The 27110-nt window shown below is 41.3% G+C and overlaps 1 protein-coding gene across 1 annotated transcript; it reads right to left on the bottom strand.

Annotated features, from left to right (window-relative positions):
- Positions 1 to 21194: 21194 nt before the first annotated feature.
- dkk1 (dickkopf WNT signaling pathway inhibitor 1) lies at positions 21195 to 27094 on the bottom strand. Its single transcript, XM_008116899.3, has 4 exons — positions 26849 to 27094; positions 26551 to 26716; positions 23061 to 23198; positions 21195 to 21814 (listed from the first exon to the last, which is right to left on the bottom strand). The coding sequence occupies exons 1-4, from the start codon at positions 27008 to 27010 to the stop codon at positions 21564 to 21566; spliced, it is 717 nt and encodes a 238-aa protein (XP_008115106.1). The 5' UTR covers positions 27011 to 27094; the 3' UTR covers positions 21195 to 21563.
- Positions 27095 to 27110: the final 16 nt, after the last annotated feature.

Below are 27110 nucleotides of genomic sequence, written 5' to 3'. Positions count from 1 at the left end.
CCAGACAGCTGCTGTCTCCAGCAGTAATACTTTAGTTCCGTTCATTACTCGTTGTCAGCCAACCTGCTCCTTCCTTCGGTGTTCTTCCAGTCTGCCCTTTAAGACAATATCCGATTGATGTTTGTAAGTATGTCTGCAGTGAGCAAATGCAGGAGGATGAGAAAACTGCCTTAGTCTTGTGTACAGTAGATTTCTATAGATAACATTTGCAGAATCCAGAGAATCTCAGCTTTTCTTCTAAGAAAAAGTTCCTAATCCTTTTTGTTCCTTTGCTGCCTACAAAAACTGAAGACTTGGGATGAGCTTCATGTGCCTATGCCGTACATCTGTTAGAAATATACAAATAATATATTCATACTATGTCCATGTTGATGTACATGAGTTTCAAGGAAATTGTGCTGACAAGTTTTGCAACTATAGCCCCTTCTCAAAACAAAAACAAATTTGAAAACCCCTGTATCAATTGGGATACATTAATTCCAATTTACTTCTATGGAAATTTAGGCAGCCTGTCTATGGACGAGCAGTCTGCATCTGGAGTTACTTAGCACAGAGTCATATGATTTTTATTTTGATGTTTTCTTTTCCAGTTTATCTTCTGACAATGTAAAACTAACAGTGGGGTGAACTATTGTCTCTCTGAGAAGCCTAAAACACTACTATAAAGTAAAATATTATGAGAGATATCTTACACATTTGAAAAACAAGATCTTATTTTAAAACAATGTCTAATTTTAAAAGGGCAATTAGGGAATACAAAAAAGATTAATATTGACTATTCTAGGTCCTAGATTTGGGTCTTTGGTTTGTTGTTTTGTTGCAAGACATATTTATTTGGTCTATCTTAGAGTCCAGGATGTTGCCTTCAAAGTTAAATGTTCTGAGGATATACTAAGATAGGCCAAATAACTGGTTTAGGTCAAAGGAAGTCATGATGTCTCTCTATTCTGCTTTGGTTAGACCTCACCTGGAATACGGTGTCCAATTCAAAAGAGATGTTGACAAGATTAAGACCCGGAGCAATGGATTCAAATTACAAGAAAGAAGATTCCACTTGAACATTAGGAAGAACTTCCTGACTGAAAGAAGAGCTGTTCAGCAGTGGAACTTCCTGCCTCAGAGTGTGGTGGAAGCTCCTTCCTTGGAAGCTTTTAACCAGAGGCTGGATGGCCATCTGTCAGGGTTGCTTTGATTGTGATATTTATGCATGGCAGGAATGGCCCACGTGGTCTCTTCCAACTCTATTATCCTATGATTCTATGACACACTTAATGCAAAGAGCTGGTGGGTCAGTTAGGTGGCAGCTAAATGACACACTGAGCTGATTCATGTTAACGTGGGCCAAGGTTGCTTAATGTGGCATTAACCAAAGTTGCAGATCATTCTCTCCCAAAATCTTGGATTAAACTGCAACTCTCAACTAATGAGACAGAACCAACTGCAACTATTTACATGGCTATCCCATGTCTTCCAAGCTCAGGTGGCCCGGGGACAAGGGATGGCTCGTGTCGGTCACTCATCAAGAGAAGTGACAGTCTGGAGTAACAAGGCAATCCCACACCCCCCACTGGCATCCTAACAGATGTCACTTCAGGTGACAAGCAACCAGTCCTGGGATAAGTAGCCAGTATAGATTCACTGAAAGACATTTAGCTTAGGGGAAAAGTGAATAAAGCAAAGGGTATGATATAAATGCATAAAATTATGTGAGATGCAGAGAAAGTGGAGTTATTGGCTGAAACCAAATAAGAATACGCCTTCACGGAGCACATTACTAAATTGTGAAATTCAATATTGTGGGATGCAGCAGTGACTTTAAAAGCTTTAAAAGTTGGCAAGTTACAGGTGCATAAAAGAATCAGTGGCTACTAATTATGATAACTACATCTTACATCCTATAGCAGAGGCAACCTTTGCATACAATTTGCTAGGAGGACACTATTTTAGGCTTCTTATAGACATCTGGTAGGCCACTCTTGGGAAAAGTGTGTTGGACTAGATAGACATTGGTCTGGCCCAGTATGGCTTGTCTTATGTTTGTACGACTGCATTGCTCCATCTTAATTAGGACTAGAAAGGAGTTTGCTTGGTTGTTGTTGCTGCTGCTTTCAAAATACAAAGTATCATGTAGGCCTTCTTCTCCTTTCTCTTGTGTCCAAAAAGCTACAGCATGTACATATTTTTCCATCCCAATGCTATTTTAAGAAAACATTTAAGTTGGTGAAGAAATCCAGTGCTGTGCACACATGCATACACACATTTTGCATTATTCACGAATATAATGCCTTTATTGAAGACATGGGGGGGGGGATTTTAAAAAATGATGTTTTGCATTGAAAATTGAATGATTTGATATTTAGCTACCTGTATACATTCACCTCAAATTGGGATCAAGATTCAATTACACTGCCTGTAGCCAAATAAAAAGAGGTAAGAGAAGAGCTTAAGCAGGTGCTTGGCCTTGTTCTTTTCTGTTATTTAATAGTCTCTTTTCCATAAACAAAATTCACTACCTTTTCTGTTGTGAAATGTCATTTAAAAAGAATTGTACAGATCATTCACTCGGTGTGGTCTAAAAGGCATACTTAAAAACAATTTTATCTGGTTTCCAATGTCTCATCTCTGTGTATAAAATCCACATTATTTGCTTTGAGCTGGATTATATGACAGCGTAGACTAATATAATCCAGTTCCAATCACATAATGTGGATTTTCTGCTTTGATAACCTGGATTATATATCAGTGTAGAAGGGGCCTCTGTGAAGACGAGGCAATTTGGGGCAAATATTTTGGTACTGAAGTCTAGGTTGAATGTGATACATATTAGAGATATATACTATGAGACTCAACCTCATATACTAAATTATATTAGATGCCCATGATATTCACTCCATCGACATATGAAAACATGTTTTTCCATTATTATGTGTTTGTGTTGTGTCATGTTTTCACTATCAATAGATTGAACATCAGTGACATCTTAAATATAATTTATTTGACAATCCTTTGTGCACAGGGAACACAAGGAAAAAACACTTTTTGGTAAACAACCATATGATGCAACTACATGCCTGAAGGACTTCCAACCCACTACTAATTTCAGGCTGCAACTCCTTTACATATTTACCCGAGGGCTCACTGAGCTTTTACAACCTACTTCTGCATACCTATGGACATAAATATTGCATGTGGGGAGGATCTTCTTGGAAGTTATTCCCAAGCTGATTGTTTATTACATAGCCAAAAAAAAAAATCTTGGTTTTTCAGTCTGTCCCTGGGGTTATTTGAGGTGCTAATTCAGAAAATTGCATTGGATAGACTGCATCAGTTCTAGTTTCTTATCATGATTTTCTATGAGAGAGCAGATGGCGACCGGGATATGGCTTATGTTTTATATCTCAAAAACTAGAGCTGATAGAGAAAAGCTGGTTCCAGCTTTATATCCCATGGGGGACTCAAGGCGGCTTAGAACTCCAGCAAGATTCAATGCTGCTTTAAACATAGTAATAAAACTCATCCCATCAATTAAAACAGTTGAGCAAATAAAACATATAGAACAAATGGGTTAAAAACATATAAAGTCGCAAGAAGAGAGAGGGGATAAGGGAGAGGGAGAGAGGGGAAAGAAGGAACGTAAAGAAGAGGGGAAGAAGGGAGAGGGAGAGAGGGGGAAAGGGAGAGAGGGAGAGAGAAGAAGGCAAGAAGGATGAGGAGGAAAATATACCCAGAATATAGCCAGAAACACTTAAATACACTTTATTCAGGTTCCACTTTATCTCCCCGGAGGGACTCAGAGCAGATTACAGAAACAAATATCAGGCAAACATTCAATGCCTTTAACACAATGATATACAAACACAGACAAGGTAAAGGTCTCCCCCCCTTTTTCATCTCTGGCATCTGGAGGTGATGCTCAACTCTGGCCATGGGGACATGTTCTTGTTCCATTTTTTCATGCCAGTGAGGCCGTTATCATAGACATCTCCCAATGTATTGCTGGCATGTTTTTGCATATCTGCTAGGGGCACCCTTTTACCTTTCCGCCAAGGCGGTACCTATTGATCTACTTGCATTGCTTGCTTTCAAAATGCTAAGTTGGCAGAAGCTAGGACTGACAGTCAGGAGCTCATCCTGACTCACGGCTTTGAACTGCCAACCCTTCAGTTGACAGATATCCTTCAGCTAGCAGTTCAACTTACTGTGCTACGGTGGCTCCTTATGTTAGAAACAGTTTTAATATTTGGGGCACCAAAATGTGTGTTCGCACATTGTTATAATGGGCCTTTGATTCTTCACTTATTAGGACAATAGGATTTTATAATAGAGTGTGTTATACTTTTGTCTTTTTACTATTGTTTAAATTATTGTCATTTTGATTTATTTTTTTGTGGAATAATATAATTTGTAAAATGATTGTGTCAAATACATGTTAGCTGAATTTTTTTAAAAAAATAATATCTACTGTTATGGGTCCCATGTGGCGTTATTGTTAAAATTAAAATATAAAATACTGCAGAAAAGAGTGGCATTCTCTCAGACCATTCATGCCGGCCACATGACCTAGGAGGCATCTATGGACAATGCTAGCTTTTCGGCTTAGAAATGGAGATGGGCATCACTCCCCATAGTCAGAGTCAATTAGACTTAATGTCTGTAGAGAGATAAATAAGTATGAATGATGGCTAAGTAAACTTAAAAAGCAAGAAATATCTGGGAAAGGACTAATTGTAAAAATATACAATGGATTAATAGGCGAGGAAATCGAGTTGAAGTTGTTAGAAAGGTATGGGAAGGCGATCTTGGGCCTCTCATGGATCTTGACTAGAAAAGGGTCCTAAAGTGGAGAGTGCTTAAAACTTTATCAATAAGATTTTTAAAAATGTGTATAAAGTCATATGGAGATGGTATACCACACCAGATGGATAGGAAGCAAAATAACCTCTGTTGGCGATGTGGCATATTTTCACTTATGTTGGGCATGCACCCAGCTGAAGAGTTTTTGAACAACATATTTATGGAAATAAATAAAATTATAGGATGAAACATTGCCCCGGATGCTAGGTTAGCATTACTAATGGATGCCACAAAACTGTACTTAGAAAGGAAAAAAAGAACTAGTGATTATTTTACTCACAGTGGTGAGACTTATCATTGCAAGGAATTGGAAGATAGTAACCAATCTCACGATGGAAGCATGGTATGGGGAAGTATGGAACCTAGCCTTAAATGATAAACTATCAATGGAAATGAGGGTGTTCATGGGGGAAACTAATAGATCAGAATTTGATTCATATTGGTTGGTTTTCACTAAATATATTTTAGAGAGGGATAAAGGAAAACATGGACTGACTCACAAAGAGTCAAAAACAACTGAATGAATAAACAACAACAAAGGGAAAACAATACAACCTTATTGGTCAGGAATTTTGGATATGATATTTGTTTACTGGTTGACTCATAAATTTATGTCAAAGGAAATGATACTTTTTCAGACCTTGGTAGTGGAGTTATGTGTTTGTAAAATGTTCATTGTTTTGTGTTCTGTTTACACTGTAAGCTGTTAATGTATGTAAATAAAAATTTATATTCACAAAAAGGTGAAACCTTTACCTTTACTTCAGTGAGTCTCAACTAACTCAACATAGTTTGTGGCGGCCACAAAAATGAAGTTTTTGGAGTGTAACAACTACTTTCAAAGTAGTTTCAACTACTTTCTGGAGTATAACAACTACTTTCAAAGTAAGTGCTGATGACCGGGACCCCCGCTTTTAAATTCATCTGACCTGCTGCGGGGAGTTCCACAGATCCGGATCACCAGCGGAGCGGGAGAGTGCACGGACCACAACGAATTATTATTAAATCCTTTTATCACTTTCCCCCCAGTCCTAACATTGTAACTAATCCCCCAATAAAAGTATCCTTTCTTTTAACTTGAAGCTCTCTGCAGAGGTTATTTTGTATCCCTTTTTCTGGCCTCTCCGCATGCAAAACCTTTTTCTATCTTCCACTAACCCAGCCACCGTCTAAACTCTGGCGGGAACATGGCGAACGGAACAAATTGACCCATAACTTTACCAAAAATACTCCAAGCATGCCCATCTTTTATATCTAACACTTTTGGAAGCCCCTGGTTCCGGGACCACCAACAGCGCCAGAATCGGTCCAGTTTGAAACTTCAGATCAGCTGGCTGTCAAATAGCCGGCTCCGATCGCTCCTTTACAGCCATAGCCGCTTCCCGGCTCCCGCGGCAAGCGGATTGCCTCTGCAGGGACACAAGCTTCTCCCAGGGCTGCTGATAGTGGACTGTCATCTCCCCTGAAAGGGAAATGTAGTTTCCTCAAGGACCAGCTGTGATCTCTACTGCGGAAAGGACTCCTGGATGAATTTCTTCTATTCATTCATCTTCATTTTTATGAATGACCGGACTTCTCATTCATATGTTGCCAGGCTACCAAGGACTGGAATCAACAGGAATCCCTTCACTTTGTTATTTTCATGAACCTCCTATTGCCTGAACTGCTTATGAACTTTCCATGAATTGTATGCTTATATGTTTATGAAATATTGGAATCAATTCTTTATTTACTGTCTAGCCAAATGTCACTTGGTCTATAGGTCCCCTGGAAGATTCCTAAATTCATATATTTCCCTTTTTTATATATTATATTACAAAAAAGGAAACCGGGTTTACTCTCTGCTTTAAAGCCGGAGGGAATCTGAATTTCCTCCCGGTCCCTAGGAAACCCGCGATATGGCCAGATTGTTTACCCACCCCCCCCCCCCAGCCTATATTTCCACTCAGAACTCGCTCAATTTCACACCAAAAAACATCCTTTTTCATATTTATGCCTATAATTGTCTAGTCTTAAAAACACAACCGGCAGAAACCACCTTGGACCACTTTTTCTCGGCTCAACAGCTGACTGTCAAATCGCTCTCTTTGCGTGAATAGCCTCCCCGATCAGCGCTATTAACGCAGGGAGGGAAAATGAGCTATAAGTGTTAATATTAAATACTTCTTCTGGTAGTTTTGGGGTAAAATGGATATAATATGATCCTCTATATCCCCTAGTATGATTTAAACAATGAAGGCACAGTCTGAACTCTAGCTGAACCCGGAAATTCCTCCCTCCCTCTTCTTGAACCCTGAGCTCCACACACAAAGAAGGGTAAAACTGTCACCATAAAACTTTATCTATTTGCATCTGCATGACCCATAGCTAGAGATTGTCACCTTAGATCGGAGCAGCCCCACGGGTGATTGTATCTCATATGGTAATGTTGACCACAATCCCATCCTGGACCCCTGGGGAGCCAAAGGAAGACTCCCCACTGGTCCGGTTTCTGTAATCTCATAATGTCAATATAAACTGACAATCTCCGCCATACCTCACGGTATTCATGAACTATGTACGTGCGTAAAGGACCCCGGACATCCCAAATGACCCTACTCAAAAACAGCAATAATCTTAAGATTATCCTAGAAGGCGCTAGCCTCAGGTGATCGCTTTGCATAAGATAACTCCAATGATTCATTCTCCAGAACCCATTGTCTAGCTGACTCCCGCCTCCCCCAATCTGATTGGCCCTAGCAGAGGCAAGGGTTGCTCCTCATTGGCTCGACCACCGAGCGGGAAGCCCAACTCCCGCCTAGTGCGGCGTCCTTGCCCAATCAGCAGCCAGATGAGCGGAGGGACTGGGCGTGAAGCTCAAACAGACTTCAAACTTGAAAATGTATAAAATGGCTTTATTTCTCAATGTAAAATTACATCTCGCATGTCGATCTATCGCGGCGGATGTCCTTTTCAATTGAATTGTTTTAATAAACACTTTGGCAGTTTTTTCCTTCAACTTGGCAGAGTCTTTTCCTTTCGGTCTCAGGTAAATTTATATTCCGGGTTATTTTCTGCCTCCCTAATGGCTTGCCAAGACTCATTCCCTCATAGATCTCCCTCGTAGGGCAGATCTGGGCTAATTGCGGTCTCGATAACAGTGCCACACAATTAAACAGGAATAACATTTTCAAACGAGGAACAAAACATTCCAACCAGTCCATACTCCAGGAAATAATGCCCGACTGCTCACTGGAGAGAAGGATATTAGAGGCAAATATGAAGTACTTTGGCCACATAATGAGAAGTTAGGTGTTAGGGATATCTCTTCTTCAGAAGAGGAAGTGGAGCAGGAAAGTGTTCATGAATCTGAGGGTCAGTTGGAATCTGAGGAGGAGATTTTGCAAGTACCCACATTTCAGGAGAGGCGAAAGGAAACAGAGAAGAGATGTCGTTCAGCTAGAATAGCTGCCAGAAATGCACCTGAGTAATTAGGAACTGCCCTAGCAGCTGTGAGGGGACTCAGAGCTATAAACCAGAAGCAGGTGCAGCCAGCTCTTGCTGGTAACAAGCTGACTCTTTGCTCCCCTTGTGCCTGCTTCAAGTCTGCATCAGGGAAACTGCTCCTAAGGATTTATTGCTGTTTCTTTGTCGGAAGTAAGACTGCTATTTGATTTGGAAATTTAACAGAGACTAAGAACTGTGTTTACCCTAAGACTTCCTTGCTTCCTTTTGCATTATTCCACTGAGTGTGCTGTACTTTATGTTTTGCTGAAATAAAGCAGTTTTCATTTACTTACCACAGTGTTTTAAGGCTGTTCTTGAAAGACAAAATGGGACAATAGGAAAGCTTGGAGAAGAGAGTGATGCTGGAGAAAAAGGAAGGAAAAAGGAAGAGGAGCCGACCAAGGGCAAGATGGATGGTATCATTGAAGTGACTGGCTTGACCTTGAAAGAGCTGGAGGTGGCGACGTCCGACAGGAAGCTCTGGTGTTGGCTGGTCCATGAGGTCACAAAGAGTCAGAAGCAACTGAATGAATAAACAACAACAACAACAAAGTGTAATTGTAAACACCAGGAAACTGGTATCCCCAAATGTCCATGCTATATGTAAATAGGACCATTGACCAACTTGTTCAGAAAACAGTACAATGACGTTATAAAATGACTGCATTTTTAAATTGTTGTTGCATGCCTTCAAGATATTTTCTACTTACAGCAAACCTAAGATGATCCTATTATCTTGGGGGGTTCTTGGCACAATATGTCTGGAGGTGGTTTGCTTTGTTTCCCTCTCCGGCTGAGAGAATATTATTTCTACCAATTCATCCAATGGGCTTCCATTCATCCCTTGTGGCCGAGTATGATTGTCTTCCAGAAGTAGAGTCTTGGTAATGGATCTGTAAGTGACTATTGAGATCTATTCTGCATTGGCATGGTCTATCACAATGAGGACATACGTTTCTGGATGGAAGGTGGTCCTGACAAGGGTTTGCTGGATGTGCCTTCCTCTTAGCACATTTTTCCCTTCATCCCTCCATTCGTTCCTCTTCAAAATCCATAGCACCCTTGGTCACAGCTAACCTCCAGTTAGGACACTTGAGGGCCAGAGCTGCCCAGTTCTTGGTGTTTATGCCACATTTTTTAATGTTAGCTTTAAGCCTATCTTTAAATCTCTTTTTCTGACCACCAACATTTCGTTGTCCATACAAATCTCAGGATTCCATAGTATTGAACAATAGCAGTTAAAGTGGAGTCACAGTGCATTATTTCTTCAGCACTGAATGGGCCTTACTCTCAGGTAGATGTGCTTTGGATTGTCAACTTGGTTCTGAGTTGGCAGGGAATTTTTTTGCAAGAAAATTTCTTTACCTGGCAAAAAAAAAAAACACCAGAGGAAGTTCATTACAAATTAAAAGCAAGTGACCTCAGATTAAGAATGTCTATGATCTTAGGGAAATTATATTTTGAAGCTAATTTTATTTGTTATTTAAGATCCATAAAGCACTTTTGAGCTCTTATGGTTAATCGTACTGGGCAAATACAAAGCACTATTATTATAGGTTGCTTTGATGTTTTGTCTTTATTTTATCAAAGTACTCTTTTAAGAACAACTAGCTGCATGAAAATAAATGTTAAAAAGGCACCACACCCTCAATCAAAAACCCCTCTAGAATTTAAGGTAAACTATGTTTAAAGTGGGGAAAGATGCCTATTAGCTGTTGTTTAATGATCAGAAAGGAAGCACACACCCAGTATCAGGGGTAGCCTCAGACATTTTTCTAATGGTATACACAACTGAATTGCCATCAAAGCATTATATGTGTCCACACTTAATTTTTTTTAGTTTAAGTCCTAACAACATTTCTAACAATGCCTTTCTCTTATATTAAATTCAGTTAAAATTAAGGTATGCAAATGCAAATGAATTTCAGAACCATATAGTTCAATGCAGAGAGGCTTTGAAATTTAACAAAGCCTGGTTCAAATGTTATAAAAATGTGTTTGTAGTCTGAGTTTTCCTGTTATTCCTAACTAGTGTAGACTCATTGAATCAATATAAAATGCGAATATCTTGGCTAAACAACAATTGAATCCACTTCTCTACCCTATTTGGAACTAACAAAAGAAATTCAGATCTGTGATATCAGATCTTGGTAAAACTGCATGTTGGACTATAACCTGCAGGACCTACAGCAAGATTAGATTAGATTAGATCAGAACAGATCAGATTAGATCAGGAGTGCTTACTACCACCTTTGGCTGATATGCCAGCTGCGCCCCTTCCTAGATTTGGAGGACCTGAAGATGGTAGTGCAAGTACTCGTAACCTCAAACCTCAAAGTACTCATAACCTCAAAGTACCCATAACATCAAAGACTTCTTCAATGCGCTTCACATTGAGTTACCTCTATACCAAGTTTGGAAACTCCAGTTGGCTCAAAACACAGCAGCCAGATTGGTTACAGGAGTGAGTCTATTACACCTATCCTAAAATCACTCCACTGGCTGCCAATCAGTATAATGTCTTGGTATTGACCTTTAAAGGCCTACATGGTTTGGGTCCAGGTTACCTAAAGAATCATCTTCTCCCATGCAATCCGCCCTGAGCACTGAGGTCCTCTGGAGGGCGTCTATTCCAAACAGCCAGAACCTGACTGGTGACCATCACTCAGAGAACATTTTCATCAGCCACCTGAAGACTCTGGAATGACCTGCCAGAAAAGCTCCAACAGCTAAATGAGCTGTTGGAATTTAAAAACCCTAAAGACCTATCTCTTCCAGCAGGCCTGCCCAGCCAGTTTTTAAGCATGAATTTTAAACCCGTGCACTTCGTTTAATCTCTGTTTTGTGTATTTTAATATGTATTTTATAGACATACATTTTAATATGTATCTTTTTTAGAAATACATTTTAATATGTGTATTTGTGGTATTTTTGCAATGTTTATGTGTTTTAATTATTCTGTAATCTGTCTCAAGCCATGAGGAAAGGCGGGTAAGAAATATCATCATCATCATCATCATCATCATCATCATCATCATCAGATTGGCCATGGACACAAAGAGTTATAGTCCAAACTGTAATATCTGCCAAACTCTGCCCAACAGAAGTCATCAGTTGTTTTCTACACATCCACAATTGGGGCATGAAAGAGATACTCTAACTATGGATCACCTTCTTCCAAATAGTATATAATGGCAAATGTTGAAAATTCACATTCTGTTCTTGGTCAATGATGCCATAGTTCTGCATCGTCTTGCTGTCCATCTTTCACAGGCCATGTAGGGGGTCATGAATGATGTTGGAGGAGGACTATCACAGTGAAATGGTGAGTCCTGGGAGGTGCTTGAAGAATGAAGAAAGTGAATACCAAATCTTGACAAATAAGAAAATAGGGTGGGAAGGTGGGAGGACATATACAATTGTACATTGGATTTGTATTCCTGAGTGTCACTAACAGGACACTTCAAAGCACCAAAGGAAAATGCTTGAAGCACAGCAAACCTGGAGGAAGATGGATAATGTTTAAATATTTGGTGTCTAGCACGATTAAGTCCTAGATTTGCTGAGAAAGCTGCCAGACAGTAGGCCGATTTTTGAGGACAATTGGTTGACTTAGAGACAATTGGTTGACGTAGAGTGCTGCATGTAATTGTGATCTTTTCCTTCTTTTGCTTTGTTGTTGTTGCTGCTGTTGGCTGCAACCTGTACTTAGTGGCCAAATAAACTTGATCAGCTGAGAAAGCAGAGAAAATGCTCCTTGCATATACTTTTGCCAATATTTTATAACCTTTTGTCAAGAGCGCCTTTCCATTGTCCTTATTCTGAATCAATAAGGTTCGTGTGCTTTAAATATTTTCTTGCCAAGAAGGTACTCTGGTTCCTTGACCATATTGTTTGTTCTTTTCAACGTCTTTTCTTTTCTTTTTTTTCTAGCTCTACGATATCCTTTTGGTGGTGAGATGTACCAGAACAGTATATTGTAATCTAACTATAGCCACACCATCCATCATAAAGATCTTGAAGAAGCACAGATGTTTTCAAGAAACAATTTCACTCTTGGATTACCTCACCATTAGGGTCATTCTCTTTGCAGGACAACCTTTAGATGTTTGGGAGCAAACAGACCCAAGGCATTTTGCTGCTTGATAAAAAGTACAAATGTAATGCCAAATTGCCTTCCCCAGCAGATAGAGAAACCACAGAATTGGCTTTAAAACAGTATTTTATTTCAGAGCAAATATACAGCTGTCTTCCTGGTCTCTTTCCAAAAATACCTTCCTCGCCCAAACAATAGGTGAGGCAAGGCCAGGGTTAGTATTAGGTCAAAGGCATCATATTGATTCATTCTCTGTGGGGTCAAAGCCCTATTAATCCATTAACAAGCAAACAACAACAACATCCAGCAGGTTTTTGATATGGCCTTGAATGGATTGTAGCCACAGAAGCTTTGTTGTTGTGTGCTTCCAAGTCGTTTCTGACTTAGGGCAATCTTAAAGCAACCCTATCATGGGGTTTTCTTTGCAAGATATGTTCATAGGTGGTTTGCCTTCGCCTTTTTCAAATTACTCACCCAAGATCACCCAGCGGGTTTCCACAGTCGAGTGGGGATTCAAACCGTAGTGTCCAGAGTTGTTATCCAACACTCAAATGATGCTACACCCTGCTGGCTCTTGTACAGAAAATTATGCCTAGTGATATCTGTTAGTTTTCAAGTTTCCATAAGACTCTTTGTTCTATTCAGGTTATATAAAAGATAATTTGTGCATACACACATCCTTTATGGGGAAAGAATTATCCATGAGACTATCCATTCTGGGAGAAGCTTGGTAGGAATGTCTAGTGAAAGGGTTGTAGATGATGCTGCTGACACACAAACACACCAACTTCTGTTGTCTAAGGCTTTCAGGGCCAGAATCACTGGCTTGCTGTGAGTTTTCTAGGCAGTATTTATTTATTTATTTATTTATTTACAGTACAGTAGAGTCTCGCTTATCCAACCTTCGCTTATCCAATGTTGTGTATTATCCAACGCAGTCTGCCTTTTAGTAGTCAATGTTTTGTAGTCAATGTTTTAATACATTGCGATGTTTTCGTGCAAAATTCGTAAATACAGTAATTACTACATAACGTTATCATGTATTGAACTGCTTTTTCTGTCCATTTGTTGTAAAACATGATGTTTTAGTGTTTAATTTGTAAAATCATAAAGTAATTTGACATTTAATAGGCTTTTCTTTAATCCCTCCTTATTATCCAACATTTTCGCTTATCCAACATTCTGCCGGCCTGTTTTTGTTGGATAAGTGAGACTCTACTGTAGTTATATTCTGCCCTTCTCACCCTGAAAGGAACTCAGGGCTGATCACAGAACACACATATACGACAGACATTCAATGCTGCTTATACATTGACAAGACATATAATTGTACATAGATAGAGGTATATACAGGCCTTTTTCTATCTTCGGCATCTTGGAAGCTTGTGCTCAGATCCGGCCATGGGGGGAGGGGGTGCACCGTTGCTCCGATCTCTTGACATTTCGCCCACATCTATGGTAGGCATCCTCAGAGGTTAAAAACCCCTCAACCTCTGAGGATGCCTGCCATAGATATGGGCAAAATGTCAGGAGAGAACGCTTCTGGAATATGGCCATACAGCCTGGAAAACTCACCGCAATAGCAACATTTGTTGTTTGAGGAGGCCATCCCATTTTAAACTGATGGAGAACCTAAAACATGACATGGGAGCCAAGGGTAGAAGCCATTACACGGACTTAAAGTTTTCTCTTACAGGAACTATCTAAACTGTATTTTTCATCAAGACTTGGCTATTCAAGCATTGAATCACATGACTGTTCTCCGGCAAAAGCATCATCTTCTCTAACTACTCGCATCTAACTTTGAAAATGGACACATTTTAGGTCAGAGCTGGAAATGATATAGCCTTCCAGATATTATTCACCATTGGCTATGCTGGTTAGGGCATATGAGAGTTGAAACCCAACAACATCTGGAGAGCCAAACAAGGTCCGTCCTTGTTGTAGATGTTTTATGGGTCCTCTTAGGAGTGAGGGATATAGCATGTCAAGAATCACTGCAGTTTAACACTGGCACCTGATACTACTCAAGAGGTAAGATGTCCAAAATTATCAGGCCTGCTTCAGAAATATAGTTTACATGTTTACATTGCCACCTACAGTGTAGTGGTTTGGGTAAAGACCAGGATTTGAGGAGACCAGGGTTTGAATCCCTGCATAGTCATTGGCAACCTACTGGGTGGCCTTAGGAAAGTCACAATCTCAGTCTTATGACTTCATCACACAGGGCTTTCTTACACATTCCAGCACAGTTCAGGAATGGAGCCCTATCAAATGATGCATAGCTATTTCCGGCGGGGCTCCATCCCCAAACTGTTCTGGAAGCATCCTACAACGGAGCAAGCAGAACACAGGAGGTTTTCCATGTTCTCGTTGCCAGCAAAAGGGCCAGCATGGGGAGAAGCCAGACAAGGAGGTTGTTTTTCCTCATGTGATGGAGAAGGCGGTGCTGCAGGGCATGGTAGTCCCCTACTGCCCCATGGATTTTCCATGATGCCCAGCACAACCCCCCACTGTCACCCATGTTAGAGCACTTAATGTGATGAGGTCCTTAGAGGAAGATAGTGCCCCCCAAAAGAAAACCACAATTGTGCTAAGAATACCCCAAGACAGATTCACTTTCAGGTTGCCATAAGTTGAAAATGATTTGAAAGCATACAAAAACAACGAAGTATAAAAATAGACACCTCTAATGCAATCCCCAAAACAGTAATGTGGGAAACAGCTAAAGCCTTCAGGTGTGCTCAGCAGCAGGCATGCAAGGTGGGAAGATAAAAGGAGGGAATTTCTGATTTCAGGTAGTTAAAGCTGCAGGGGGAGGCAGAGTGCCAATATGGGCGGGAAGGTATCTTTGAAGCACACAGAAACATCTATGACCCAACAAGGTACAAGAATCACCTGCTAAAGATGCTGGTTCAGGCTTTGATAATTTCTCACTTGGATTACTGTGATGTTTTGTTCTCCAGTTGTTCCACTTGCCCTTTCCCCACTTCAGTTTCCACTCCCAGAATTATCTGCTTCCTTAGCAAAGTGTTTTGATCATGTCAGTTCTTCCTTGTTCAATGCTGTTAGCGGTTGCCTATCACTCTTCAAATCCAGTGTTGCTGTGTGCTTGTGTGTATCTGCCTTGACATTGCCTGTCAATTTTTGTCATGCAAAGAATATTCAGAGGTGGTTTTTTCTCATTAATTCCTCTAAAATATGCCCTACCGAACCTGGCAGCCTCCCTTCCAAATACTAATCAGGCCTGAATTTGCTTAGCTTCCAAGATCAGACAAGATCTAGTGCCTTTAGAATCATCATTTACTTCTTAGTTCAACACTGCCAGGGGAAATCAAGTGAGCAATTTAATAGTATGGAGATGGGAAGAACTTGAATTTATTTAACAAGGATAAAGCAAAAAGAAAGGAAACAGAGATGCAGGTAAATATTCTCTGAACTGTGAATATAGGAGAATGGCATCCAATACTTTATTTACCTTCAGGAGAGTTGAAGATTATCTGTCTTTACAGAACTCTATGTCAGTGGGTCTCAACCTTCCTAATGCCGTGACTCAATACAATTCCTCATGTTGTGGTGAACCCCAACTATAAAATTATTTTCATTGCTACTTTGTACCTGTAGTTTTGCTACTGTTATGGATCATAATATAAATATCTAATATGCAGGATGTATTTTTATTCACTGGACCAAATTTAGCACAAATACCCGATATGCCCAAATTTGAATACTGGTGGAGTTGGGGAAGGGGGATTGATTTTGTCATTTGGGAGTTGTAGTGGTTGGGATTTATAGTTAACCTACAATAAAAGAGCATTCTGAACACCACCAATGATGGAATTGAACCAAACTTGGCACACAGAACTCCCATGACCAACAGAAAATACTGGAAGGGTTTGGTGGGCATTGACCTTGAGTTTTGGAATCGTAGTTCTCCTACATCCAGAGAGCACAGTGGACTCAAAGAATGATGGATCTGGACCAAACTTGACACAAATACTCAAAATGTCCAAATATGAACACTAGTGGAGTTTGGGGAAAATAGACCTTGATATTTGGGAGTTGTAGTTGCTGGGATTTATAGTTCACCTACAATCAAAGAGCATTCTGAACCCCACCAATGATAGAATAGGGCCAAACTTCTCACACAGACCCCCATGACCAACAGAAAATATTGGAGGGATTTCAGAGGAATTGACAATGATTTAGGGGAGATGTAGTTCACCTACATCCGGGGAGCACTGTGAACCCAAACAATGATGGATCTGGACCAGATTTGGCACAAATACACCGAAATTTGAATACTGGTGGGTTTGGGGGGATTGGTTTTGTAATTTTGGAGTTGTAGTTGCTGGGATTTATAGTTAACCTACAATCAAAGAGCACTCTAAACCCAGCCCACAATTGATCTGCACCAAACTTGGCACTCTGATCTCCCATCCACATTTGTAGTCTCAGAAGCAGTCCTCTCCTTGGCTGAGGGGCCAGCTGAGAGGCTGGCCAATCACAGCAGGAGGAGGGGTTTTGGTGAGAGTATTTGCCATCTGTTTCCAAAAATGAAGAGAAGGACAGCCATCTCTGTCAAAGAGGATCCTAAGACCATCAGAAGTACGTGTTTTCTGATGGTTTTTGGCGACCCCTCTGGCATCCCCCTCATGACATTCCCAGGGGTCCCAACCTCTAGGTTAAGAAATGCTGCTCTATGTGCTGTAGTCCTATGTATGGCTGCACAAATCAGGGTTGCACGAGGGCATTATGTGACAAAAGATGGGCAGAAGTATTTTACATAATAATTCTATGGGAGTACACAAACATATCTCTTTGCTGTTGTCATCTTCAGGATACGTGTGACAATACCAGTATGTAGTCAAGATGGCTAAAGTTGTTAATAAGAAAGGCCCTGCTCTCAGTCCCACCTTCTTCACAAGCACGACTGGTGGGGATGAGAGACAGGGCCTTCTCAGTGGTGGCCCCTCAGCTTTGGAACTCCCTCCCCAGGGATATTAGATCAGCCCCCTACCTTCTGATCTTCCACAAGAAAGTAAAAACGTGGCTCTGTGAACAAGCCTTGAGAGAACCCATGCAATAAACTAACAGATATGGATTGACATGTTATGATTATAGGAACGTCCTGGGGTGAGAAGGGCAGAATATAAATACTGTAAATAAATAAATAAATAAATAAATAAAATGTTCCAGCAAAACAAAGAGGGAATAAATAGGCTTGAAACTACAGTTATCTTAATGCTTTCAAGCTACTTTATCTTCATCTGCATGCCTCTTTCTTTTTTTAAAAAGGTCACCCGCCTGCATATGCTATGCTTGTTATGCAAACCATATTAGAACATTGATGTGGCTTATCTCCCAGCTGTGGCATCTTTTTGAAGGCGGTGATAATTTTTTCATAGGGACACCCAGCAGAAAAGCTCTGCAGCCTATAATATGTTGCTACATTTCCTTAGTATCCTATTTCAAACTGCAGTTTATACCTTGACACTTCCTTTTAACATGTAGCAGAACTTGCTAATAAAATCAGTAGAATATGTCACGGCTTATTGAAGCTCACAGTGGTATCCTTTCAATTGACTTTACAGGACTATCCCTGTTTCTGTATCACACAAAATAATATACCCCTGATGTTAAAGCGCTGAGCTGCTGAACTTCCATTATCCTCTACAAGTCAATGCTATGAGATTGTATGTGCTTTCAATTCACATGTCAACATATAGAAGTGGTTCTCAACCTGGGGTACCCAGATAGCTTTGGCCTTCAGCTCCCAGAAATCCTAACAGCTGCTAAACTGGCTGGGATTTCTGGGAGTTGTTGGCCAAAAACATCTGGGGATCCCAGTTTGAGAACCACTGACTTATAGGGACCCCATTCATTTCATAGAGTTTTCTTAGGCATGAATTTCCCAGAGATAGTTTTGCCAATTCCTGCCCCTGAAATACACTGAGAATTGGGAAGCCCTGGCCCTTGAGTACTCTGACTGGAGTCAGCTGTGACCAGCAGTGCTGTGGAATTTGAAGAGGTGCATTAAGCCAACCCTGACAGGGACTGCCTTCCACCTGGAAACCGATGTCCTCACTGTGGAGGTCAAGAATAGGGCTCCACAGTCACCTACGTACCCACCGCCAAGACACTACACTTGGAGGGCCATCATACTTGGACAATGAGTAAAAGTAAGGACAGGAAAACAGAGAAAAGGCCAGCTCACCGCCCCAACATATTCAAAAATATCTACACTGCCATATAATCCAGTTCAAAGCAGATAATCTAGATTTTTTTAATGGCAGTGTAGGAGGGGCTTTAGCATCTGCTACTTGAAACAATTCCCTTACTTTGTCTTAGGATGACATGAAAAGAGAAGCCAGAACTTCTATATATTTAACACTAGAGTAAAAGAAGGAATTTCAGCAGCATGAAATCAGAAATTTAGTAGAATTTCAACCTGTAAGACAAGATACACCTGCTGAAATTCCTTTTTATACCCAATTCTTAAAAGTGCAGGCAATGACCTCTTTTGTATGTGGATTCTGCTGAATGCGTTTGCCTGCATAGTCATTTAGTTTGCTACTCCTCCATTGCTTTCCTTATCTCTTATCATCAACACCCCAGATGTTCTATTGACTTTCTAATGTTTTCCCAAAAGGGGTTATCCTGGGGCTCTGTCCTTTTTCCTTGTGGAAAAAAATTGCCCAGGTGAATCTGATCAGAAGTCTTGACTCATGGCAGGAGGATGTGGTTAGAATAAGGATTGCTTAGTAGCTTTTCCTCCTTGTAAGGAGCTGCCAGTCACCTCCTCCCTTCCTTCTACAGCAAGTGGTTTTCCTGTTTCCTCTCTTCTGTTGTGTCTTCCAGGCACCCCATCCACAGAGAACAGTCTCTTCCTGGGATGGATCAAGGCCTGCAAAGGGGGAGGAGGAGGAGGGTCCTTCCTTTGCTTGCACCACAAGGCAGTGTCATAGATGTCACATATCCTGTGCTTTGATATCGTCCCGGCAAATGTGTGCACAACAAAGCCCATCAGAGCCATTGACTGAAGCCTCTTGAGATGAAATAGGATTGAATTCTACAAGATAAAGCAACAGTAGGACTCCTCTACGGTAAAAGACCAAAAAGCTGGCTTCACCTTTAAAGAGCACCAGTATACTCTGTTGGAACACAAACTCCAGCCAAGCCATCAACAAAAGAAGCACATTGGGTGGGAATAGTGATCAAAATCATCTGACAGGGGAATCGAGAACAATGTCAGAAGTCATGTTTAAATATTTTCTACTAGACATTTGCAGAACCTAGCTCCAGTGACAAACCATGCAATGCAGCATTGACATGATCAACGTATCCATACCCATATCTTAGCACAACCCATCAATGCTGAAAGGATTCACTAATGCTTCAGTAGCATGTTAGGAATTGTGCTGGGAAAGGACTAAGGGAATGAGTAAAGCATTGAACATCACAAAATTACAGTGTCATCTTAAATTTTATCCAAAGACTGCCCACCACTGAGGACCTGGAATATTTGCAGTTCCCATTATGAGCTATGTTTCTGTATTTTCTTGACACTCCACTCAGAATACCAAGGAACCCTCAACATGTTGTGGCATAAGCTTTTGTTCGTTTAAGAAGTGTCACTAATCCAATTTCATTTTACTACTGTTATTCTACTTTTGAAAACTGATTTTCCAAACCCAAAAGTTTCAGATCCAGGTGATAAGAATACATCTAATGTTATAGTGTAACACCTTATTTTTATGATTACCTAGTTGCCCCCGGTGGTGCAGTAGGTTAAACCACTGAGCTGTTGAACTTGCTGACTGAAAGGTCAGCGGTTCAAATCTGGGAGCAGGGTGAGCTCCCGCTGTTAGCCCTAGCTTCTGACAATCTAGCAGTTCAACAACATGCAAATGAGATCAACAGGTACCGCTCCAGTGGGAAGGTAACAGCGCTCCATGCCAGCCACATGACCTTGGAGGTGTCTACAGATAACGCTGGCTCATCGGCTTAGAAATGGAGATGAGCACCAAACCCGAGACTAGACTTAATGTCAAGGGGAAACCTTTAAGTCATTGAGTCTCAACCAATTCAACATAGTTTGTGGTGGCCATAAAAACGAAGTTTCTGGAGTACTGGATGAAGTGAGATGAGATTAAAATAAAATAAAATGTCATTTTCTAAATCTAAATAATGAATGGATTTTGTGTTAAGATTAATCTAATTCCCTTCACAACACTCAGAGCATTTTGGTGTGTTTTTTTTTAACACAACTTATAAATACTTTGGGATGAAATACTCCTTTACTCAGGTAGCATTCCGTAAACCAATGTTTTTAGGAGTAGAAATCCTTTTCAATGGGATTCATGTAGTCCACGTTAATCCAACATGGGAATCCCTTCTAGACCAGATGAAATGATGGGAGAGTACATTAGAAGAAACATCTACACTGCCCTAAATCCCAGGATCTGATCTCAGATTACCTGATTTGAACTAAGTTATATGAGCCTACACTGCCGGATAATCTGGGATCAGATCTTGGGATGCAGGGCAAGTAGATCCAGCCTTAACTAATCATACTTTGAATTAACTTTTTGAAAACTTTGATCACAAAAGAGAGCAATTACCTTTTCATCTGAACTTTTCTAACCCACAAAATACGAATTCCTGGGCCCAACAATGCTTTAATGCTCAAGCGATCCTGTTTTTGCTATACAACAGTAGGATATAGTAGCTAATAGAAGCATCACCAGGTGTCATATATACTTAAAAGGTCTTTTATTTTTTACTTGTGAAAAGATATAATAAAACCAGTGTGTACAACATGTCACAATAGACAAGAGATCATGTAGCACTTCAGGAAAAAATTAAAATCCCATGTCATGTACAAGTGCCACACCCAAGAATTTACAGACACAGTAATTTACTGCAATTAGTCCCTCGAAGAATAGTTCCCTAAAGAAACATGCCCCATGCTCCAGGTTTGAAGAGGTAAACGTTGCTGGAGTACTTTTTGTGTAAACCCTGAAATTGGTCAGTCCTTGGGAGGTCATTGTCCATAGAAAGTAAGTCCCAGCCCTTACTAAAAGTCTCTCAAGTTCATCAGGCGCGCAAGGAAGAAAAACAGTAGCTAGTGTCTCTGGCAAGTGTGTAGCCTGGAAGAGTTGCTGATTGTGTGGTCTTTCTGCAGACGACAACTCAATCCGTCCCCGCAGTGGCATCGCTGGAAGATCTCCAAGCCATGGGCCCCTTTCTTGCGGTGTTTGGTGCACACTTGGCCTTCCTTAAGGACAGGTTTGCAGATCTTGGACCAAAAGTGTCGGGCGCAGCACAGCCCTTCAGCACAGTCTGAGGAACGGAGGCACACGGCACCATCTTGGCCTGAAGAAAGAAAGAAAGAAGCACGTCATTGCATACTTGTTCAACACTAGGTCCGTTTCATTTCTCATAAGCAACAACACTGGAACAAAAGAAAGGTGGGGATTGTTGAGTCTTCAGATGATGCTGAAGTTCACTTCCCAACAGTCCCACACAATGATGAGGATGGTTGGGGGTGACCATCCAACATCTAGAAGACTGCACGAATTCCCATTTCTAGAGTAAAGCTTTCAAAGTGCTTTCCTGAAACACACAACTAACCACTACAAGAAGTTGTTAATAGTGTTTGTCCAATCCATGCAGAAGGTCAGCAAAGCCCCTTCTACACTGCCATATAAAATCTAGATTATCTTCTTTGAAATGGATTATATGGCAGTGTAGACTCAGGCCCCTTCTATGGTGCAATATAATTCAGATTATCAAGGCAGATAATCCATATTGAACTGGATTATATGAGTCTACACTGTGATATAATCCAGTTAAAAGCAAATAATCTGGATTTTATACGGCAGTGTAGAAGGGGCCTAGGACTTTTGTGCTTTGTGAGCTGCTCCGAGTTCCTCTGGGAGATGGTGGCAGGGTACCAATAATTTTTTTCATCATCATCATCATCACCATCATCATTTTATATGGCTGTGTAGAAGACCAGTGTAGAATATTAGTCTGGAATATCAGTACTCAAAGGGATCCTGCTTGGGCAAGTCAGGCTTTTACAAAAAGTATGTTCTCCAGTTGTGGCAAATACATCTATCCTTGAACACAGCCGTATCAGATGTTGCTGCTTAATTGTTGGCAGATTCACCTCTATGCATCAATTACAAGGAAAGACCACACACAGAAAATAACGGAATTCAAATAGTGGAAATGTGGGTAATTTGAGAATGAAAGGAATATAAATATTGAGACTAACAAATAACCTGTCAATTTCATGGCAAAGCATTATTTTAAAGGACAAGTGCTCAGTTAAGTCTGTTTGTGAGGAACTGGCATAAAGCTGTCAATTTTCAAGCCCTGCTTCCTCAGCTACCAAACTACACAAAACTCTCTAGAAACCATTGTGCTTTCGCCGATCAATACAGATTTGAGTTATCTACTCCAAATCCACTAACAATAGTTCATCACTGTCTCCTAGTCCTTTGAAGAGTTTTTTTACAGAGACATTCAAGGATTTTCAATAAGGGAACACATCCCTCTCTTTCACCTATATTCTTTTATCTAAAAGATAGCTGCTCAATGTGAATGACCTTACCTTTCGGATGGTGCAACCAGGATGAAGATGTGGTCTTTTTGAGGTGAGTGTCAGCAGCACCATGGTCAAAATTCTCCACAATGGTCTCCTCCATCTCGCCATGATACAAGTGATCGGGTTCCAAGGGGACGCAAATGCCTATAATGGGAAAACCCAGCATGAATACTTGGACTTTAATGATATTCCAACACCATAAGATCCAGCAGTCAAAGCAAAGCATTTAAGCTTTCCAAAGCTACACGTGAGACTGTATTCCCTTACAAGACTAACTTCTGAAAAGAGCAAGTTCACAGTTCTTCTGATCTCTTCCCTAAAAAGATCAGATAAGACCTCTACCTTAAGATCTTGAACATTATTGCCATTTAGATGGCAGTACTAAACTAGAATAAAGTCAATGTGGTTTTATGATTTGAGCATTGGACTATAACCACCTCTGGAGAATTTAATTTGATTACACTATGTAACAAAATTTGAAAATCTTTCTGTTTGTGCTTTGAAAGAGTTATTTCCTGTCTAATTGTGTGGTACTTCCTTTGAAAGTAGAAGTTATGTTCTAGAAATTTTGTTTTTGTGGCAGACACTATGTTGAATTGGTTGAGACTCAATGAAAAATTATAGCAAAATGTGCTGCAGGACGTCCCGCAAAAAACAAAGTTTTTGCAATTTAATAAACTTTTTTCCATGTTTTTTATGATAAAACCAATTAGGAAATGGCATTTATAACCCAGGAACAAAAATCGTGTTACATAGTGTTATCTGCTCAGCTACAGAAACCTACTGGGTGACTATTCAAATCACTCTCTTTCAGCCTCAGAGAAAGATAAAGGCAACCCCCCTCTTAACACATATTGCCAAGAATCCTGTCACAAGTCACACAACTACACATGACAAGAACCAACATGGACTCAGAGGCCCCTTCTACACTGCCCTATATCTCAGGATCTGATCCCAGATTATCTGATTGAAACTGGAGTATATGAATCTCCACTGCCAGATAATCTGGGATAAGCAGATAATCTGGGATCAGATCCTGGGAAATAGGGGTAATGAGGAAGGGGCCCAAAATAATACAGTTTGAATCCTTGGTCAACCCTGGAAGTTCACTGGGTGACCTTGAGCAAGTCACACTCAACCTCCGAGAAAACTAAACTCAATAGTCAACTTGTACACACATAACAACTACACTCGGCATCAACAGCAGTCAAACTCTGCCTATGGCAGAGGGTGGCAGCCACTGTCAGCCCTATATACAATTGGTCTGCATCACCCAGCAGCACTGGCTAAGAGAAGGAAAGAGTAGGAACATTGGAAGACAAAGCAACAAGGAAGTGGATTGGAAGGTGCAATAAATCCAGCAACATCAACAGGGCTGTATGATGCTACTCTTTTACTTGGCTCCGGAATCAGAGGTGAATGCTTTCCTAAAGGAAGACAAACACCCCTCCCTTGCCCACCGAATTTTGCCACAGCCCATTTGAGAAAAACAGGACTTCTTCAAGACAGGATGGGTTAGAACAGAAACTTCTAAGGTGTTCAATAAAGTTTAGGGCTGAGCCAGAACCCCTTCCCTTATTGGACATTGCAGAAAATTATACACTTTGACGTCACATTAAGTACCATGGCTCAATGTTGTGGAATCAAGAGATGTAATTTGCTGATGCACCAACACTATTTGGAAGAAAAGGCTGAACGCCTTGTAAAACTATACCTCCCATGATTCCATAGCATTGAGCCATAGCAGTTGAAGTGGGGATCCAACTGTATTCATTCTGCAAGGGAGATGCACCCATCCATCGTTTCCTTAATAAAAGCAGCAACTACACTGTAGAATGAATGCAGTCCCACTGATTTCAAGGTTGTTCCACTTCCATGTAAAAATGTGTGCTGAATTGGAGCCTCTCTCCTAAATCGAAATTGCTGGTTCCAACTACAGCAGACCATTAAATCAATAGGACATAATAAGTGTTTCATTTATTATTTGAGAACTGATTCAATGGGCTTGCTGCCCTACTTTATCTACCACAACTGAATGCTATGGAATCATGAGTTGTAGTTTTGCACAGTCTTTCGCCTTCTCTGCTGAAGAGTGCTGGTGCCCCCCCAAAACTACAAATCCCAGGATTTCCTAGTATTGAGTCATGGCAGTGAAAGCAGTGTCAAGCTGCGCTAATTCCACAACATAGATGCACTCTAAAGGCCTAAATCTAATCGGTAGTCTCATTCGCAACAAGCAAATTTTTTACACCTAATAAAAGTGAAAATCTGTATGTGGCGGAGGTGTCCACTTACACAGACAACCTCCCGCCTCCACAAACAGCTACAACCCAGTGCTGAGGAGCCACCAAAAGCACTCTCTTCAATGACATTACAGGTTATAGCGAGCGCCATGAACATGCAGCCAAAACCTGCCAATGTCCTCCCCAAATATTACAGCCCACCACCCAAGGAATGCTTTCATTCAGGGACACTTTCATTCTAGATTTTACATCTTTCCTCCACCACAGGCAGGCATCCCAGTGCTTCTTACTCTCTCCATTGGTGTGGAATTTGCGTAGACCCGCCTACTACCGCTCTCTTAGCCCTTTCCTACTCTTTTCAACTCTGTCTGCATAACCAGCAGAGCTGAGCAGCAACTAAATATAATGGAGGAGTTTAGGGGACTGGCTCCCCATGATGGAAGTTGTAGTTCACCCTGCATCAAGTCAGGGCACTGACAATGAACCTGGACCACATTTGGTACACAGAATCCCCATGACCAAAATATATATATATTGGAGAGGTTTGGGTGGAATTCATCTTGATTTATAGCCGTTGTAGGTACTGGGATGTATAGTTTACCTGCAAACAAATAGCACTCTGAACCCCACCAAAGATGGTCCTGGATATAACTTAGCACAAAGAATGCCCATGACCAACAAAAAATGCAGGAAGACTTTGGGAAAATGCACCTTGATTTATAGGAATTATAGTTCACCTACACCCAGAGAGCAGAGTGAATGCAAACAATGGATCTGGACCAAATTCGGCACAGATACCCTATATGCCCAAATTTGAATACTGGTAGAATTGGGGGGGGGATTGGCCTTGACATTTGTAATTACTGGGATGTATCAATCTTGCAATCAAAGAGCACTCCGAACCACACCGATGATGGACCTGGACCCAACTTGGCACACAGAACCCCCATGACCAACTGAACGTACTGGAGAAATTTAATGGGACAATCTAACCATTTTTATCCCTTACACACAAAAATATTTAATTGCATTTCAACTTTTGCACCCATGACACAAATATTCAATTTTTCACAAGAGGACAATCTATGTAAACAAACGCCCCTAAGAAAGTGCTGGTGCCTCCCCACAAACGCCCAAGACCCCATAGCAGCTGGAGTGGCATCAAATGCATTCCTTCCACCTGCAGCCTTCCGATGGCATCAGACACGTGTCAAGCCTTCTTGCACGTAGGAATGGAGGGAGGCTGTGCTTACCATTATGGCAAAGGTTTCCTGGGCAGCACATGGCGTCGCGGTGGCACCTCTTGCGTCGCCGGCGGCAGGCCAGGCACCCCGGGGCCCCATGGACGCCGCCTCGAACCGAATTGGGGCAGAACTGCTCCACCTCGCAATCCTCATCCTCGGCGCAGGCGAAGAAAGGCTGCAGGGAAACACAAGGAGGAGGGTGAGTGAGTTCCTGCCGCCGCCGCCAGGGGGAGCTGGAGCGCAGGCGCGGCAATCCCTACCCAGTCTCCTCCAACCAACCAATGGAGTTCCAGGTCCATTGACTTACATGGGACTTGGTTTGCTTGCCCTGAAGCGGCGGCGGGGGCGCGCTGGCCGAGGGCGGGCTCTTGATGGCGTTGGATTGGAGGGCGTTCAGGTTCAGCACCTCGGCCCCGCAGGCCACGCACCACAGGGCGGCCGCCAGAAGCCAGCACCAAAGCATCCTCATCCGCGGAACTCCGAGCCACTTACAAAACAAACCCGCCGACCTGTTACCTCCGCCAAAACCCTCGCCGTCTTCTGTCTCAGCTGGCCGCCCTCGGCTGCTT

The sequence above is a fragment of the Anolis carolinensis genome, chromosome 3 (assembly GCF_035594765.1).
Source record: "Anolis carolinensis isolate JA03-04 chromosome 3, rAnoCar3.1.pri, whole genome shotgun sequence".
NCBI classification, from domain to species: domain Eukaryota; kingdom Metazoa; phylum Chordata; class Lepidosauria; order Squamata; family Dactyloidae; genus Anolis; species Anolis carolinensis.
The sequence above is the reverse complement of the archived record's forward strand: the minus strand, read 5'-3'. Positions and strand labels throughout refer to the sequence as shown.

Bases quoted from the DNA above. Each gene is read 5' to 3' on its own strand.
- dkk1 (XM_008116899.3), bottom strand. From the start codon at position 27,010: ATGAGGATGCTTTGGTGCTGGCTTCTGGCGGCCGCCCTGTGGTGCGTG. The intron at 26,717-26,848 runs GTAAGTCAATGG...GTTTCCCTGCAG, and splicing joins GCAAGCAAACCAAGTCCCAT to CCTTTCTTCGCCTGCGCCGA. The intron at 21,815-23,060 runs GTAAGGTCATTC...TTCTTTCTTCAG, and splicing joins CTGGTTGCACCATCCGAAAG to GCCAAGATGGTGCCGTGTGC.